The sequence below is a fragment of the Microcaecilia unicolor genome, chromosome 3, assembly GCF_901765095.1.
Source record: "Microcaecilia unicolor chromosome 3, aMicUni1.1, whole genome shotgun sequence".
Classification (NCBI taxonomy): Eukaryota; Metazoa; Chordata; class Amphibia; order Gymnophiona; family Siphonopidae; genus Microcaecilia; species Microcaecilia unicolor.
Window position 1 is genome coordinate 91,819,357 of NC_044033.1, and position 15,600 is coordinate 91,834,956.

At 44.8% G+C, this 15,600-nt stretch overlaps 1 protein-coding gene across 1 annotated transcript in view; it reads left to right on the plus strand.

The window, feature by feature from the left end:
- The window catches only part of USP34 (ubiquitin specific peptidase 34), a 1,418,841-nt gene that overhangs the window by 361,150 nt on the left and 1,042,091 nt on the right, over nucleotides 1-15,600 (plus strand). Inside the window, 1 exon segment of the mRNA XM_030196176.1 lies at nucleotides 1,625-1,750. Within this exon segment, the coding sequence (XP_030052036.1) occupies nucleotides 1,625-1,750 (126 nt within the window).

Here is a 15,600-nt window from a genome sequence, read left to right on the forward strand (position 1 = left end):
CGGACGTTGGAAGAATGGTCAAGGGTCTGGCAGTTAAAATTTAATAATTATCACAAAGTACTCCAGATATTTCTTTACATTTTTTTGACCATTTTATTATATCAACTTACACTAGTACGTATATTGCCCTAAAGCTCGCCCAGAACTCTCTCTCACTCCACATTCATTACAGCACCCAGATACTCTCATCAAACTTGCTGGATACATTTTGACATTGAGCTATTCAATTCAGTTCAAATAATCTCTTGTTATAATATATCGGAATCTATATATTATAGTCTTTTTCTATCCCAGGCTTATGGTGCCTTGCTTTAGATAAAGAGTCTTCCAGGTAAAGTTTTTTTTCCAAGCACTACACAGTGCCTACTGTTATCAATCGCCACTTATCTGAATAGTCTTATCCATGCAGCAGATCTTACAAGATGTACTTCATTTAATTTTAAATTCGCTGATGTATAAAAGCCAAACTTTGACTTCCCCGCCTGAACACTGCCACATCACAGGTCTGGGGTTCCTTTTAATGTTTCTGCTTGCGCTCAAATGAGGCAGAGAGGCTTCCTGGTGAACCTCCAACTTGAATAAAATAGTTAACCAATCGTCAGTTCCTCTATGCGAAAAACACCGCATTTTGTGGTGCTTCTTCAGGAGGAACCACTTTCCATAGTCTATATCAATTACAACAACACATATCACAACACTACCATCATAATTTTATCAGTTACACAATTTCATCATCACTTCATTGTTTCTTAAGAATAGTACTAGTGGCTGCTTACACACGGGAGTGCTATTCTGGCGGAGGCCTGGATTTCCGCTGCTGAGGCTTCATACCAACACCTTCTATTGTCCGGGTTAAATACAAAACCTATCAATATCCCCGCCCTTATTTAAAGTGAACATGCTTCACAAACACTCCATCTCCAAATTGAGACCGTTCGCGGCCACCGTACTCCATGAAAAAAATGTACCTCTGTTTAATAGCCAAAAGTTGTTCACTGATGTCTCCATCCCTAGAGGGGGAAACCTGGTAATGTAGCTGCACTAGTTGAATAACGCAGGAATTCCCACACTCTGCCCCCATACATGCCTTCTCAAAAAAAAAAAAAAAATTTTTTTTAAATATTTTTTAGCGTTTGGTTAGTGTGCACCAGTTTGAAACTTACCGCAGGACACTTGAATGCATCCCGTGGTAAACCATTTTAAGCTGTGATAAGTGCACACTAGCACTTACTGCAGCTTAGTAAACGGACTTCAAAAGTTAAGATTATAAATCCTTTGAATTGTGGGCTCTGTTTTTTTTTTTTTAATGGAAGAATTTGTAAAAAATAAATATTAGTTGTAAACCTTTAAAACGTGAGGGTGGGATTTTAAAGGTTGCTTTTTGTTTCTGGCAGGTGAATTGCCATACTGTGGATGAGGCAGCAGGGAAACTGCTAAAAATAAATATGTAAATGTAATTAAAATATATTTACTCAATTGCCCTTTTATAAAATGGTGTCTGATCTCCTTTTCGTTTGCAAATGGAAAAGTGAGCTCTTAGAAAGATGTCAGTATAGTTTATATAAATATTTATTATACCAGAACTGTTGACATTTTTCTTCCTTTCTATCCTTTTTTTTTTTAGTTAAAACATTGTAGCCGCTATATACATGATCTGTTCCCTTCATTGATCAAAAACTTGGACCCTGTTCCACTGAGACATCTTCTTGACCTGGTAGCATCTCTTCATCCCAGTGCTCATACAGAGCAGGTAAACAGTTGATACTTTGAAAAGGAATATTGTCGGATCAAGTGGATTGAAAAATGCTGTTTTCTGAAATAATTTAACTGGGATCATAATAAAGGAAAATATTATAAAACTCTCAACAGAGCTATTGCAAGCTACCAGCAGAAGATTATATCAAAAGATACATTTTTATCTTTATTGTGTGATATGCTATTTTGCATTTTTGTTTTTTTAGCTAGAAATGACCAGCTGGCATGAGTTGGGCGTGTGCTTAATCAAGATTTGTGTTGGTAGACTGGGTTGTACACAATCAGTAGGTCTGATTATCTTAGCCAAAGTCCTATATCCTCCAACACTTTAGCTACAACTCACAGTTGCACCAGTTTTCAAGAAAAGGGTTAATAGGCCCCAGCTTTTTTTTTTTTTTCTTCTCCCCCCTTCATCAAAAATGTATCTGTGGTATTTTGAAAAGGAAAAGGTTGCAAGTCGTACAGGCTACTAGCTGGGCGATTCATATACAGCTTGTTACACCAGTATGTTTTACACATGATGCACAATATTTCTAAGATCTTTCTTTTTCAACAAGGGCTGAAGTTGGAAAAGTAGTTTTCTGAAAGTCATACTAGGAACCTAAGAGATCTGTTCATCCATGGTCAAGTTAGCATCTAATATGACAGATTTGTCACCTCAATTTCTGCAGAGTTAAAGGTAATCAATAGAAATCAAACAAAATAAAACATGGAGTAGAGGCTGAAGATCTTTTATGATTTTTCTTCATTTTTCCAGCTCTGGATTGTATGCCACTATAAGGGGGATTCTGTCTGTGGCTTTTTTTTCTTTGTATTGTAGCAGATTTTCCCTGAGTGTTTTGAGGGAGGAAGCAATATTTTTGGAGATTATTTTGGGGTTGTAGCCTTTCCGTTCAACACCCAACAGACAGGACTTAAAGATCTGGGTTTTCTAGCCCATTATAAACCATAAAGTTGTATTGCTATGTTTATCACCCTCCTCTCACCTATCCACCCCCATCCTGTTAGACTATCTCTGAAATGCTTTGATGTTCCCAAGCATACCTCCTACCCATCCCCACCCTGTTAGACTGTCAATGAAATGCTTGGATGTTTTACTTATATATACTGTCATCTACCACATTTGCTTATTTCCGATCTGACGAAGAAGGGCAACCTTCGAAAGCTAATCAAGAAATGTATTAAGTTATGTCCAATAAAAAAAGGTATCATCTTATTTTCTTTTCCATGTTTTATTTTGTTTGATTTCTATTGATTACCTTTAAAAGTGGACTAACACGGCTACCACACCACTCTAGTTCAGAGTTAAACCAACCCCTGCCACTCCACAAGGGGAGAAGCCATTCTAAAGAGCAGGCAAACTCAGATTCCTCCCCTCCTACTGAATGGTGGGGGTAATTCTACCAAAATCCCATTTATGACTTTCATTTTCTCCCTTGCCCCTCAAATTAGTGAAATCATCAGTAGACAACACAAAAGAAAGCTAGGTCTGCCATGGAGCCAGCAGTGCCAGCCAGTCTCACAATATGTGAAAAGCTAACATGACCTACAATTAAATCTCCTCTTAGGGGCCTTCTTATTCAATGCCTCAGACACAGTACTTCACTCCTCTCTCTGATTTACAATTTCTGGGATAAGCAGCATAAAATGTTTTGTACTTTTTTGGGATCTTGCCAGGTATTTGTGACCTGGATTGGCCACTGTTGGAAACAGGATGCTGGGCTTGATGGACCTTTGGTCTGTTCCAGTATGGCAATACTTATGTACTTATGAATTCCAGTTTTGTTGAAAAAATGAAGGACCTATGACCTCAAACTCTGTTGATTAAATGTTCCTTCCTACTGCTTTTCCCTAGATATTGGTCATCTTTCTTTCTGGACCCTTAATTTAAAAATAAGTAGAAAAATAGCACGTAGCTCTGAGGGTGTATGGATGAAAGAATGCTTATTGCATATTAAGTGCTGGGGAGGGAAGCCATTGACTTACCTGCCTGCTAGCTTGTCAGCCATTGACTTACCTACTCGCCAGTCCAAAACCCAGCTTTCCAGCTCTATCTATCTGCTTATCACCTCAGTCACTACATAGTCACCTGTTAACACCTCAGTCACTACTTATGGCCCCTGTCCACGTTCTCTTCCTTGCCCTGTCCCTTCCTAATCTTCTTTCCCCCCCCACTCCCACTGTCTACCACTAGAACTCGCTGCCCTCATCCCCCTCCACCTCACCATCCCTCCTGTCCCCCGCCTCCTTCCTAGCTCTTAACCTTCACCACTTCCTTCCTGCCATTATCCCATCCCCATTCCTCCTAAGTACACCTCGTCTTCGTCGCCTTCACCACCCGACCTCCCCCACCCTCCTCCGCATTCTCCTGCTCCTCCGGGAGACATTAACCCTAATCCAGGTCCCCCTCACCTGTCCCCGTCCTATCCATGCAAACGATTCTGAGATGTCTTCAATCTCGTCTCTATTCCCCTCCTCCCCCCCTCTTCCCTCCCCTTCTCATGCGCCTTGTGGAATGCCCACTCAGTCTATAACAAATTGCCCTTCACCCACGATCTCTTCATCTCTCGCTCCCTTCAACTGCTCGCCCTAACCGAAACCTGGATCTCCCCGGAAGACTCGGCCTCAATCGCGGCCCTCTGCCATGGAGGTTATCTCTTCTCCCACTCTCCCCGCCCAGCTGGCCGCGGTAGAGGCGTTGGGCTACTACTCTCGCCCTCCTGTAGTTTCCAACCCCTCCCCCTACCGCAGTCTCACTGCTTCTCATCTTTTGAAGCCCACTCCATCCGGCTATTCTACCCGCTGCCACTCAGAGTCGCAGTCATCTACCGCCCCCCTGAAAAATCCGTCTCTTCCTTCCTCACCGACTTTGATGCCTGGCTGTCCGTCTTTCTTGAACCCTCATCTCCATCCCTCATTCTCGGAGACTTTAACATACACGTTGATGACCCATCCGACCCTAACGCTTCTAAGTTCCTCACCCTAACATCCTCCTTCAATCTCCAGCTGTGCTCCACCACCCCCACTCACCGTGACGGCCATTGTCTTGACCTAGTCCTCTCCTCTGGCTCACCCTCCAACTTCCACGCTTCTGCTCTCCCTATCTCCGATCATCACCTGATCACATTCACACTTCTTCACCCCCCCCCCCCCCGCCCCGTCCAACTTTAACCACCTCCTCCAGGAATCTCCAGGCTATTGACCCCCCACTTTATCCTCTACTATCTCTAATCTCCTCCCCTCCATCATGTCCTCCGAGACTGTAGACAAAGCGTTCTCTGCTTACAATGCTGTTCTCTCCTCTGCTTGGACACCCCTCGCTCCATCCACCCTCCCGTCCCACTAAGCATACTAATCCCCAGCCCTGGCTGACCCCTTGCATCCGTTACCTTCGCTCCTGCACCGATCTGCTGAACGCCTCTCTGGAGGAAATCTCGTACCCATTCAGACTTCCTTCACTACAAATTCATGCTATCCTCCTTCCATTCCTCCGTATTCCTTGCAAACAGGACTATTACACCCCAATGACCAACTCTCTCAGCTCCAACCCTCGTCTGTCTCTTCACCACCCTACACTCCCTCCTCAAAGTGCCCCCCCGCTCCCCACTCCCCCTTCACTCTCTCCTCAACGCTGGCTGACTACTTCCGTGACAAGGTACAAAAGATCAACCTTGAGTTCACTACCAAATTACCACCTCCTCTTCAGCCTGTAGCCCTATCCAATAACCAACCAACCATGGCCTCATTCTCGTCCTTTCCTGAGATCACCGAGGATGGAACCTCCCGCCTTCTTTCCTCCTCGAAATGCACCACCTGTTCCTCCGATCCTATCCCCACCAACATACTTAACACCATCTCCCATACTGTTACCCCCTCCATCTGTCGCATCCTTAACTTTTCCCTCTCCACTTCAACTGTCCCTGACACCTTCAAGCACGCCGTAGTCACACCTCTCCTAAAAAAAACATCACTTGACCCTACCTGTCCCTCCAACTACCGTCCCTTCTCTCTCCTCCCCTTCCTCTCCAAAATACTTGAGCGCGCCGTTCACAGTCGCTGCCTTGATTTTCTCTCCTCTCATGCCATCCTAGATCCACTTCAATCTGGTTTTCGCCCTCTACACTCGACAGAAACAGCACTCTCTAAAGTCTGCAACGACCTGCTCCTCGCCAAATCCAGAGGCCACTATTCTATCCTCATCCTCCTCGATCTATCCGCTGCATTTGACACTGTCAATCATGATTTACTTCTTGCCACACTGTCCTCTTTTGGGTTCCAAGGCTCTGTCCTTTCCTGGTTCTCCTCTTATCTCTCCCACTGCACCATCAGAGTACACTCCCATGGATCTTCCTCCACTCCCATCCCACTATCTGTTGGAGTTCCCCAGGGATCTGTCCTTGGACCCCTTCTCTTCTCAATCTACACCTCCTCCCTAGGCTCACTGATCTCATCTCATGGCTTTCAGTATCATCTTTATGCTGATGACACCCAGCTATATCTCTCCACACCAGACATCACCGCGGAGACCCAGGCCAAGGTTTCGGCCTGCTTATCCGACATTGCTGCCTGGATGTCCAACCGCCACCTGAAGCTGAACATGTCCAAAACCGAGCTCCTCGTCTTTCCACCTAAACCCACCTCTCCTCTTCCTCCACTCTCTATCTCAGTTGATAACACCCTCATCCACCCCGTCCCATCTGCCCGCAACCTCGGAGTCATCTTCGACTCCTCCCTCTCCTTCTCTGCGCATAACCAACAGACTGCCAAGACCTGTCGCTTCTTCCTCTTCAACATCAGCAAAATTCTCCCTTTTCTTATCTGAACACACCACACGAGCTCTCGTCCACGCTCTCATTACCTCTCGCCTTGACTACTGCAACTTACTCCTCAGCGGCCTCCCACTTAGCCATCTATCCCCCCTTCAATCCGTTCAGAACGCTGCCACACGTCTTATATTCCGCCAGAACCGATATACTCATATCACCCCTCTCCTCAAGTCACTTCACTGGCTTCTGAGCAGATATCGCATACAATTCAAGATTCTCCTCCTTACCTACAAATGCACCCGGTCTGCTGCTCCTCACTACCTCTCTACCCTCATCTCCCCCTATGTTCCCGCCCGTAACCTCCGCTCACAGGACAAATCCCTCCTTTCAGTTCCCTTCTCCACCACTGCCAACTCCAGGCTCCGCTCATTCTGCCTTGCCTCACCCTATGCTTGGAACAATCTTCCTCAACCCCTACGCCAAGCCCCCTCCTTACCCATCTTCAAATCTCTGCTTAAAACTCACCTTTTCAATGCTGCTTTTGGCACCTAACCTTTCGTGAAATATAGTATGCCCTATCAGATGGACTCTACACTTGTCTTTAGATTGTTTAGATTGTCTTTAGATTGTACACCTGTCTTTTAGATTGTAAGCTCCTTGAGCAGGGACTGTCCTTCCATGTTAAATTGTACAGCGCTGCGTAACCCTAGTAGCGCTTTAGAAATGTTAAGTAGTAGTAGTAGTAAATAGCAACATATATGCTCCCTGGAGAAAAAAATATACACTACATCATTCAGCTCATGTCTGGGGCTACTTCTAACATCACAGAATATCAGGCTGCTGCCTAGGCCATGAGCATGTGATTTGTCATAAAAAGTCCTAGGAACCGCAGGAAAAGCATAGCTTAGGGCAGCCACATATACAGAAAGAAACATCCACACATACTTGAAATGCTCATTTCATAGCATATCATTTTTGTTGGATGTGGTCATTGTCATTTTTGCCTGCCCTGGAAAAAATAGAGATGAAGCACTTATCTGCTATCCTGTGCAATAGGAACTGAAGAGAGGCAGGTGAGTAAGACTGCACTGTAAAATGCCTGCACATTAACTGCATTCCCATATGACTCAGTACCAGGGCAGCCACTTAATGGTCTCCTCAACTAGCTATGGTGCCACAGTGTACAGGTTTTTTATTAGGGGCTTGTAACGTGGGAAGCATTCTTGCCCAGCTTCCTGTTCGTTGCCAGGGCTAAGTCTGCTACTTCTGCACCCCTAACACCTCCATGGTTATTTGGAGTATGAATATATATATCACCACGGCATGCACCCTGTGTGTAGAGGCCTGCATTGAAGGAATGCAAAGTTATGCCTCCCTCTGGCAAGTGATCTGCTTTTTAGGACGGTTCCCACCACAGTGACATGTTGGTGAGAGCCTCTACTTAAGGGATCTGCGCACTAGCAATGGTTCTGTTTTGTTGCACCACACTGAAGAGGAGGTAAGTCATAGCAGTGGTGCCAGGCTCCTTACTGGTAGCAGAACTGGGAATATTATGGATGCATGGAGAAAGTAGAGTAGGGGACATGCAGGTCACCAGAAAGGTGTGTGGAAAGGACAGAGGAATGAGATGAAAAACTTTGGATGGGGGTGGTCCTGCCTGGCCAAACCCTCACCTAGGGTATCCAGTACCTTTGAGGATGGATAATTAGATGCTGAACCGCACTTGTAATGGTAACATTGACAGCTTATAAGTGCCTGAGAAAAACATGGTCCTGGATGTGCTGTAGGTATGCACATGTGCAGAGTGGTGTCAGCAGGCCACTGTCTATAGCAGCCTCACAACATACTCCCCTATCACATGTTCTCTATATTGTGTTCACATACAGGGACACCACTCCCTCGTACCCCATACCCATGTTCTTTAGTTCACAGATTTAATAAATAACTATGAGCCCTGGGAGGAAGCCTGTCCCACACTGGGGACCATGTCTGCTGAAACATCCTCCACGCCTCTAGGAGAGAGCCTTTCATAGAATCCAACCCTTCCAGCTTCAATAACTGATACTGTTCATTTTTCCATGCTTTCACAGAAGAGCCAGTAGATTGACTTCAGCAAGTCAAGATACATTCCTGGGCCATCAAAAAGGCCTTAGCATCCCCTTTCTCAACCCTAAGGAACAAAATTAGAAAACAATTGAAGATCTGCCAACAAGGGCAGCCTTTTGCCAAGCACAAATTAGAGGTAAGCCGTTATTCCCTTCAAAAAAGCCATAGCACTTTCGCAGGCCCATAACATATGTTAGGGGAGCTGGCGACAGAAAACATTTAGGGCACTCTGCACTCCTTGCAATCTTGGGTCTAAATGCTTGATGTAGGGAAATGAAAAGCTTAAAAAAATTTATATTATTTCTGCAATAGAATTGATCAAGTCACTTTTTAAATATTTTTCATCCATGCTGCTGCCTCTTAACCATAGTCACACTTTGGGCCCAATCTGCTCAGACTATTTTTGATAGAAGAATAGACTGGCTTTAGTCTGTCAAGTCAGAGTAAAGGTCTCTGAGACAGCCAAATTCTCATTTAAGGTATAAGCGTCCAACATACCTATATAGTGACTGATTTGCGGATAAGCATACCAATCCTTGGGCAAGAGAATTAATGCCTCAAAAGATTTTGTTTTTCCCTCCTCATCAGTGAGGTCTTTGACATAGCATAGACCAGCTTGAGTCCACCGTTTCAAGTATAATTTACTAGCATCTGAGTCTAGATCTCTATTTTCCCCACAAAGGAAGCATTATCATTGATCTTGGAGATATTTTCATCTGTCAGCAGAGCCAACACCAGCCCTGTGTAATTGATTTTAATATTGGATGTTTATTAAGGGACACTACTATAGAAGGTTTATGAAGATGTAGATAAGACATTATATGCACAGATGCTATAAGCTGCTGTTCAGAGGGGTAAAGTCAGTGGTGTGCTGGAGCTGGCGTGCACCGGCTCGCAAGAGCCGGTTGTTAGTTTTTTAAGAATTTTGGGAGCCGGTTGTTAAAGTACCTACTTTAACAACCGGCTCCCAAAATTTAGGCTTGTTGTGCCTCTTCTTGATGTCCTCCTTCCCTGTGGCTTGCTCAGCATGTCTCTCCACCTCCCCGCTACCCGATGCAGTTCCTGCTCCTCTTCTTGCAGCGATTTTTTTTTAAGTGGTGCTGGCCGGCACTGCAGGCACAGTCAGAAAAAGCAGGTTTGTTTCAGCCAATCCTGGGGACTTCTCTTCAGCCTGTCCCGCCCCCTCCCTTCACATGCATTCTGGTATTTCTCTCCCTTCCCTCTCGCGGTCTGGTCTTTGAAACATTCCTGTGCCCGCCCCCAGCACTGCAATCTTCTGACTTAGCAGCAATTGAGATCAAAGCAGCCTCCCATCCATCCTGCAAGCCCTAGAAGCTTTCCCTCTGCGTAACTTCTTGTTCCTGAGGCGGGGCTCTACTGAGGAAAACTTTTGTTTGCTTTCAAAGTTCCAATCTTGACAGGAAAGTTAAAGATGCGTGGCGCCGCATGCGCTACTTCCTCAGTAAGCTGCAGCCTGCACCCCAGAGAGAGAGAGAGGAGGTTTATATTTGAGGGGCTGGAACTGCTAGAGAAAGTAGCAGTATGTAGAGTCAGGGTCTCACCGAATGGAGAAGGCACCAAGAGAAAGGAAAGATACTGCATGATGGTGGGTGGGAAGGGGAGAGACAGAGGGGTGAGAGAGGTAAAAGGGATATAAATGAGGGAAGGAAGGTTGGACTGGAGAGACTCAAGATAACAGCAATACTTGATTGGGGTGAGAGAGAGAAAGAGGTGGACTTGTGCAAGAGATGGGATGGAAGAGAGAGAGATAGAAGCAATACTGAATGAGGGATGGGAGAGAGACAATAAATGCTGGATTGGGGGGAGAGAGACATAGGTGCATACTGCATAAGAGAGAAGGGAGAGATGGAACAATGCTAGATGGTGGGAGAGAGAAAAAGAGATGGGAGGAGAGAGAAAGAAAGGCAGTGCTGGGTGGGATAGAGAGAGAAAGGAGAGCAATCATGCATAGGAAGGCGAGAGAGAGATGCTGGTGTGGAGAGAGAGACAGTGGCATTGCTGCATGCCAGAAGCAGAGACAGACAGGGGCAATGGTGGATGGTGGGGGTAGAGAGAGAGAAAATGCTGGATGTTGGGGGCATGGAGGTACAAAGAGCCTGGATATCAGGGGTTAGAAGGTAAGGAGAGATTAGCTGGCAGGGAGGAGAGAGTAAAAAAAAACTGGGGAATAAGGAATGGGAATGGGGGGCTGGGATGAAGGGAAAAGATGGAAAACTGTAGGTGGACACAGTAAAAAGAGGGAGAATGAAGACTGGATAATAAAAATTAATGAAATCTGAATGGATAGAGCAGCAGCAAAAAATGGAAAAAAGGTGAAAGGAACAAACCAAAATTGAAGCTGGACATAGTGCAGAAGGTAAAGAAGACAGGAGGAGAGTGATAATGGCAGATGGACAGGAGATCCTTTGAAAGAGTTATGAAAAGATAGAAGAAGGCAGAAACCAGACAACAAAGGTAGAAAAATAACTTTATTTTAAATTTAGGATTAACCCTGTTTACAAAGCTGCACTAGTGGCTGGAGGTGCATGTGTTACTTCTATGAGCTAGTGGTGGTATAGTGAACTAGATTAGCTCTATAGGTCCTGAGTGATTTTTGTAGGTTTTGTATTACAGGTAATTCAATATGATTGGGACAAGTTCATACAAAGTTAATTATGAACATGGCATTTGATTTGGGCTGTAAAGATTTGTTGTTTAATGGGAGCTCTGAGATGAGGGGGGAAGGAGAGAGAGTAATGCATTCCCCCCCCCCCCCCCCCCGGCCACCTCTGCGCCCTCCCCCGCATTCCCCTCCCCTAAATTGCAGGGCAGGGAGAGAGCCTGTTGTTAAAAATTTACCAGCACACCACTGGGTGCTGTATGTCCTTCATCCAATCCACCATGTGTCTCATTAAGCAAGCTACCTTGTGTTTCCTCAGTTCATGAAGAGCCAAACTGCCCCTCCCAATAGGCAAGGACAGTTGCTGCAGTGAGCCTTTTTTTTTTTTCATTATTCCATAAAAACTTTCATAACATTTTATGAAAGCTTCTCAAATCTATATAAGTCAGGTATATGGGAAAAGTGTGTAGCAAATGAGGCCACTGTAGAAACAGAACCATCTTGTAAAGTGCTATGCTCCCCTGCAAACTCTGTGGCAGTTTAGTCCAAAATGTTAGTACATTCATTTTTTCCCCCCAGTAGAACAGTAAAATTTGCAAAAAATGCATCAGCCACATTTTTAGTCAGATAAAGTCCCAAGTATTTAAGTTTATCTTCCACCTTGTTTAACAGAAACACATCACTCCAGTCATCATAAGAATAACCTTCCAATGGCAGAACCTTCCCTAAAGTTTTTAATACTACAACAATTTTGCCTTGGACAGAACTTTAACTCTGTTAATGTTAATACAACTTTTGACATTTACCTGGGTGTCATGTGTTCTACAGATGACCATGGTTTCCCTCTCCTTGGTCAATATTCCCATGCAATAACACTGGTTTATAGCCTCCTGTCAAGAGGTGAAAGGAGGGATAAGGATTTCAGTAACCTGTCTGCTCCATGTAGAACCTGAAGGGTTTCCAACTGACTTCTGATTCACCTGACAGGATAGCTCTAGTCCAGGTGTCATCCTGGCATACTGGGATCTGTATCGCAGATGTCTCTTATACATTCCCAAGTGAGAGCTAATCCAAAACTCCCTGTATGCAATGGGTTGGCATCTGGCCTGGAGCCAACTTGATGGGCAAAACAAAACACAGCAAGCTATACCCTCATAAGCCTGTATGTGCTGAACATTGTGCCAATGACTGTCTAACACAAATCACAGTCCCGTATGTTTACTCCTTCCCAATATATTAGGGGGGATCGCGTGATGAGCTGAGCGGACGCGGAACAGCTCTTCTCTAAGGCCTAGCCCTCTCACCCGTGCCTGCATAGAAAGCCAAGGGCTCTAATCGCCACCTCAAAGCGATGGAGAATGAAGGGGTCTTTATGGACCAATTTGTCACTCGCTCTGAGTCAAATATGCCTCCTAAAAGCAGAAAAAAAGACGAGAAGACGAGATCTCTGGACAACAAGATGGCCGCGAGCCCGGCTCTCGAGAAAAACTCTGCGGAGTTTACCGACATGTAACTTCAACATCTGACGGCAGTGGTGAAGTCCGCAATGTTACCCCAACTCCAACAACTCCAGCAACTATCAAGCCAACTCACCTCTTTTTTTTTTTTTATAAAAATTTTTATTGACAAGAGGAATGTACACCAACAATAACATCCAAAAATGAATCATGTACCAACAAATAACACTCCATATGAAATATACATATTGTTTTTTGAGGATCTTGTTGATCCACCCCTCCCTAAACTTCCGTGAAACTCACTTCCATGGTGTTATAAATCGGGGTTCTAAGGAGTATCTCCGGTCATGGAGGTGTAGGGGGGGTGACAGAAGACGCAGTTCAAATTTAATTCCCATAACCACAGCTTTCTGCCTTCTTGGATCTAGGTGAATCTTTGGCCATTTATGTTCCCACATGAAATCTATATGAGTGAGAGAGAATTTTACTTGTGTGTCTGTGAAACAGTTTAAAGAGAAAGAAGAGATTGAAACTGAGACTGGAAAAGTTTAGTGAAAGAAATAGTCTTTTATTCTCACCCAATCAGGACTTCAAGTTGGTACATACATCAGTCAGATTCTGGGTTCAACCGGCCAGAGCTTCGCCGTTGTCCGAGTCAAGTTGGGGAGGGACTCCGGCTATAGCTCTGATGCACACCTCTTATATAGCATTTACAGTCCATACAACTCAATTGGAGAGGGACTTTTTTTCTAATCTTTCTTCATCTGTGAATCATACTTAACCGCAGGTCAGGTGCCCACCTGCCCCTCCTTTCTAAGATTTCTTCATAATGCCAATTTCCACACTTACAAAACCTCTTTCCTAATATTCAGAAATATGTTTCTTTGTATCTTGTGACTCTGGGAGCCATCTTATAAAGACAGACTCCATCTTATGAACCAAACTTTTTACCATTTTTGTCATTAATTTCTACATCTTAAGCGTTACACTCAATTTGAAAGTTGTACCAGGTTTCAATAAGACTCACCAAGCAGTCCTGCTCTTGCAGGCTCTCTGCTATAAGGCCATCAGCTGATTATCAGGCCTAGTCAGTGTTTTTCAGCTGTTTAAGATATGTAACTTGGCCTACCACTATTCCAGTGGATGGGTCTCACGCTGGGACACATATTAACATTATGCATATAAGAACTAAGGCACACAGATCCAATCCAATTCGCTAAAGTTGAGGGCATATTTACACCACATAAGACTTGTACAAATATGGAACCAAAACATATGTGTACCACTCCCTCTTGCACTGTTTTTCAATTTTCTCCCCATTCCCCCCCCCCCAACCCCACTTCCACCCCATATACCCTGTTCCCTCCCAACCCCGTCTCCCTCCCCCTTCCCCCCCAGAGACTGTGGTTACAGCGCTACTGATACAGTACACACATTCAGTGCAATTTCAGAAGACATTCATAACTTCTCTTCCACACTTCATGGCCCGCAGACAGACGTTCCCGCTCGCCCTCTAATTCCATATGTCCTCCCCTCTCCTAGCCAGCCATTTGTTTCATAGCTGCATACCATTTAGCAAGAGGAGGGGGAGACTTGTCCACCCAGTCATGCAAGATAACCTTTTTAGCTAATACCAAGGACAGAAGCACAAATCTACATTGCAAGGCTGACAGCCCCTGATCAGCAAGATCTGAATCTAACCCCATCAGCAGTATCTTGTAATTCCAAGTTACTGGTACTCCAACTACTTCTTCTAAATGTGCTAACACCCCCGCCCAAAGCGTCTGCAACACCCGGCACTCTAAAAAGTGATGAACCAGCGTGCCTTTGTGATTTACACATCTATCGCAATCCTCGGAATCCCATAATCCCATTATCTTCTCCCCTGCATCTCGTAAGGTAGGCCAGATGCAGAAGTTTTAATTGGGTTTCATGGCAACTCACATTTGGCGTGATCTTATAAGCCAGATCGAAACAACGTTGGAGCTCGGGTACCGAAACCTCCATTCCCGTCAGTTCACTCCACTTTTTTGCTAAGAAAGCTGGGGTTGCACTAGGCACCCAAGTTTTACCTAGATAATACCACCGGGAGAGCTTGTTGCTCTCCACCGGCATCTGCTTGAAGACCACATCAAGACCTGTAAATACCGGGAATTGCTTATCCACTGTGCGTATCGAGACTAAATAATGTTTAAGCTGCAAGTATGAGAAAGAAAAGGCTTCAGGAATATTCCAGCTTTTCTGACATTCTGCAAAGGTCAGAGTTGAGATCCCCCCCCGCAGAACCCACCTGCCCTACATAACTACAGCCCTTCTGTGCCCACCCTCGAAAAAGAGAGTGACCCTGCCCTACTGGAAACTCGGGATTATTTTGCATTTCAATAAACGGGGAGGGACCTCTACCTCCTCCCACCCGTTGACGCCACCACATCCAAGCCTCCCAGAGGGGCTTCAGAAGGGGAGAAAGTTTACCCCACTTATGTCTAGCATGTATTGCATTGAAAACAGACCAGGGGAGAGCAACAGTTTCCCACACCTCCGGGAATGCAAACACATAGTGCCCTGTGTGCACCTCATGTATCCACCTAAGGAGTGCTGAGACATTACACAATCTCAAATCTGGTAAATTAACCCCTCCTTCACTCCTAGTTCGAATAAGCTTACGATATCCAATTTTGGCTCGTCGCCCTCCCCAGATGAAAGATGAAACCACTCCCCTATATACTGCCTCATCCTTACTAGCCACCCACATAGGCATCATTTGTAAGGTATATAAAATTTTTGGGAATATCACCGTTTTAACTAGGGCCACCCTACCCAAAAATGAGACAGGCAGCTCTCTCCATTGTTTGCATAGTTGCTTAATCTTTTCTAAGTTATCACGAATATTGGTTTT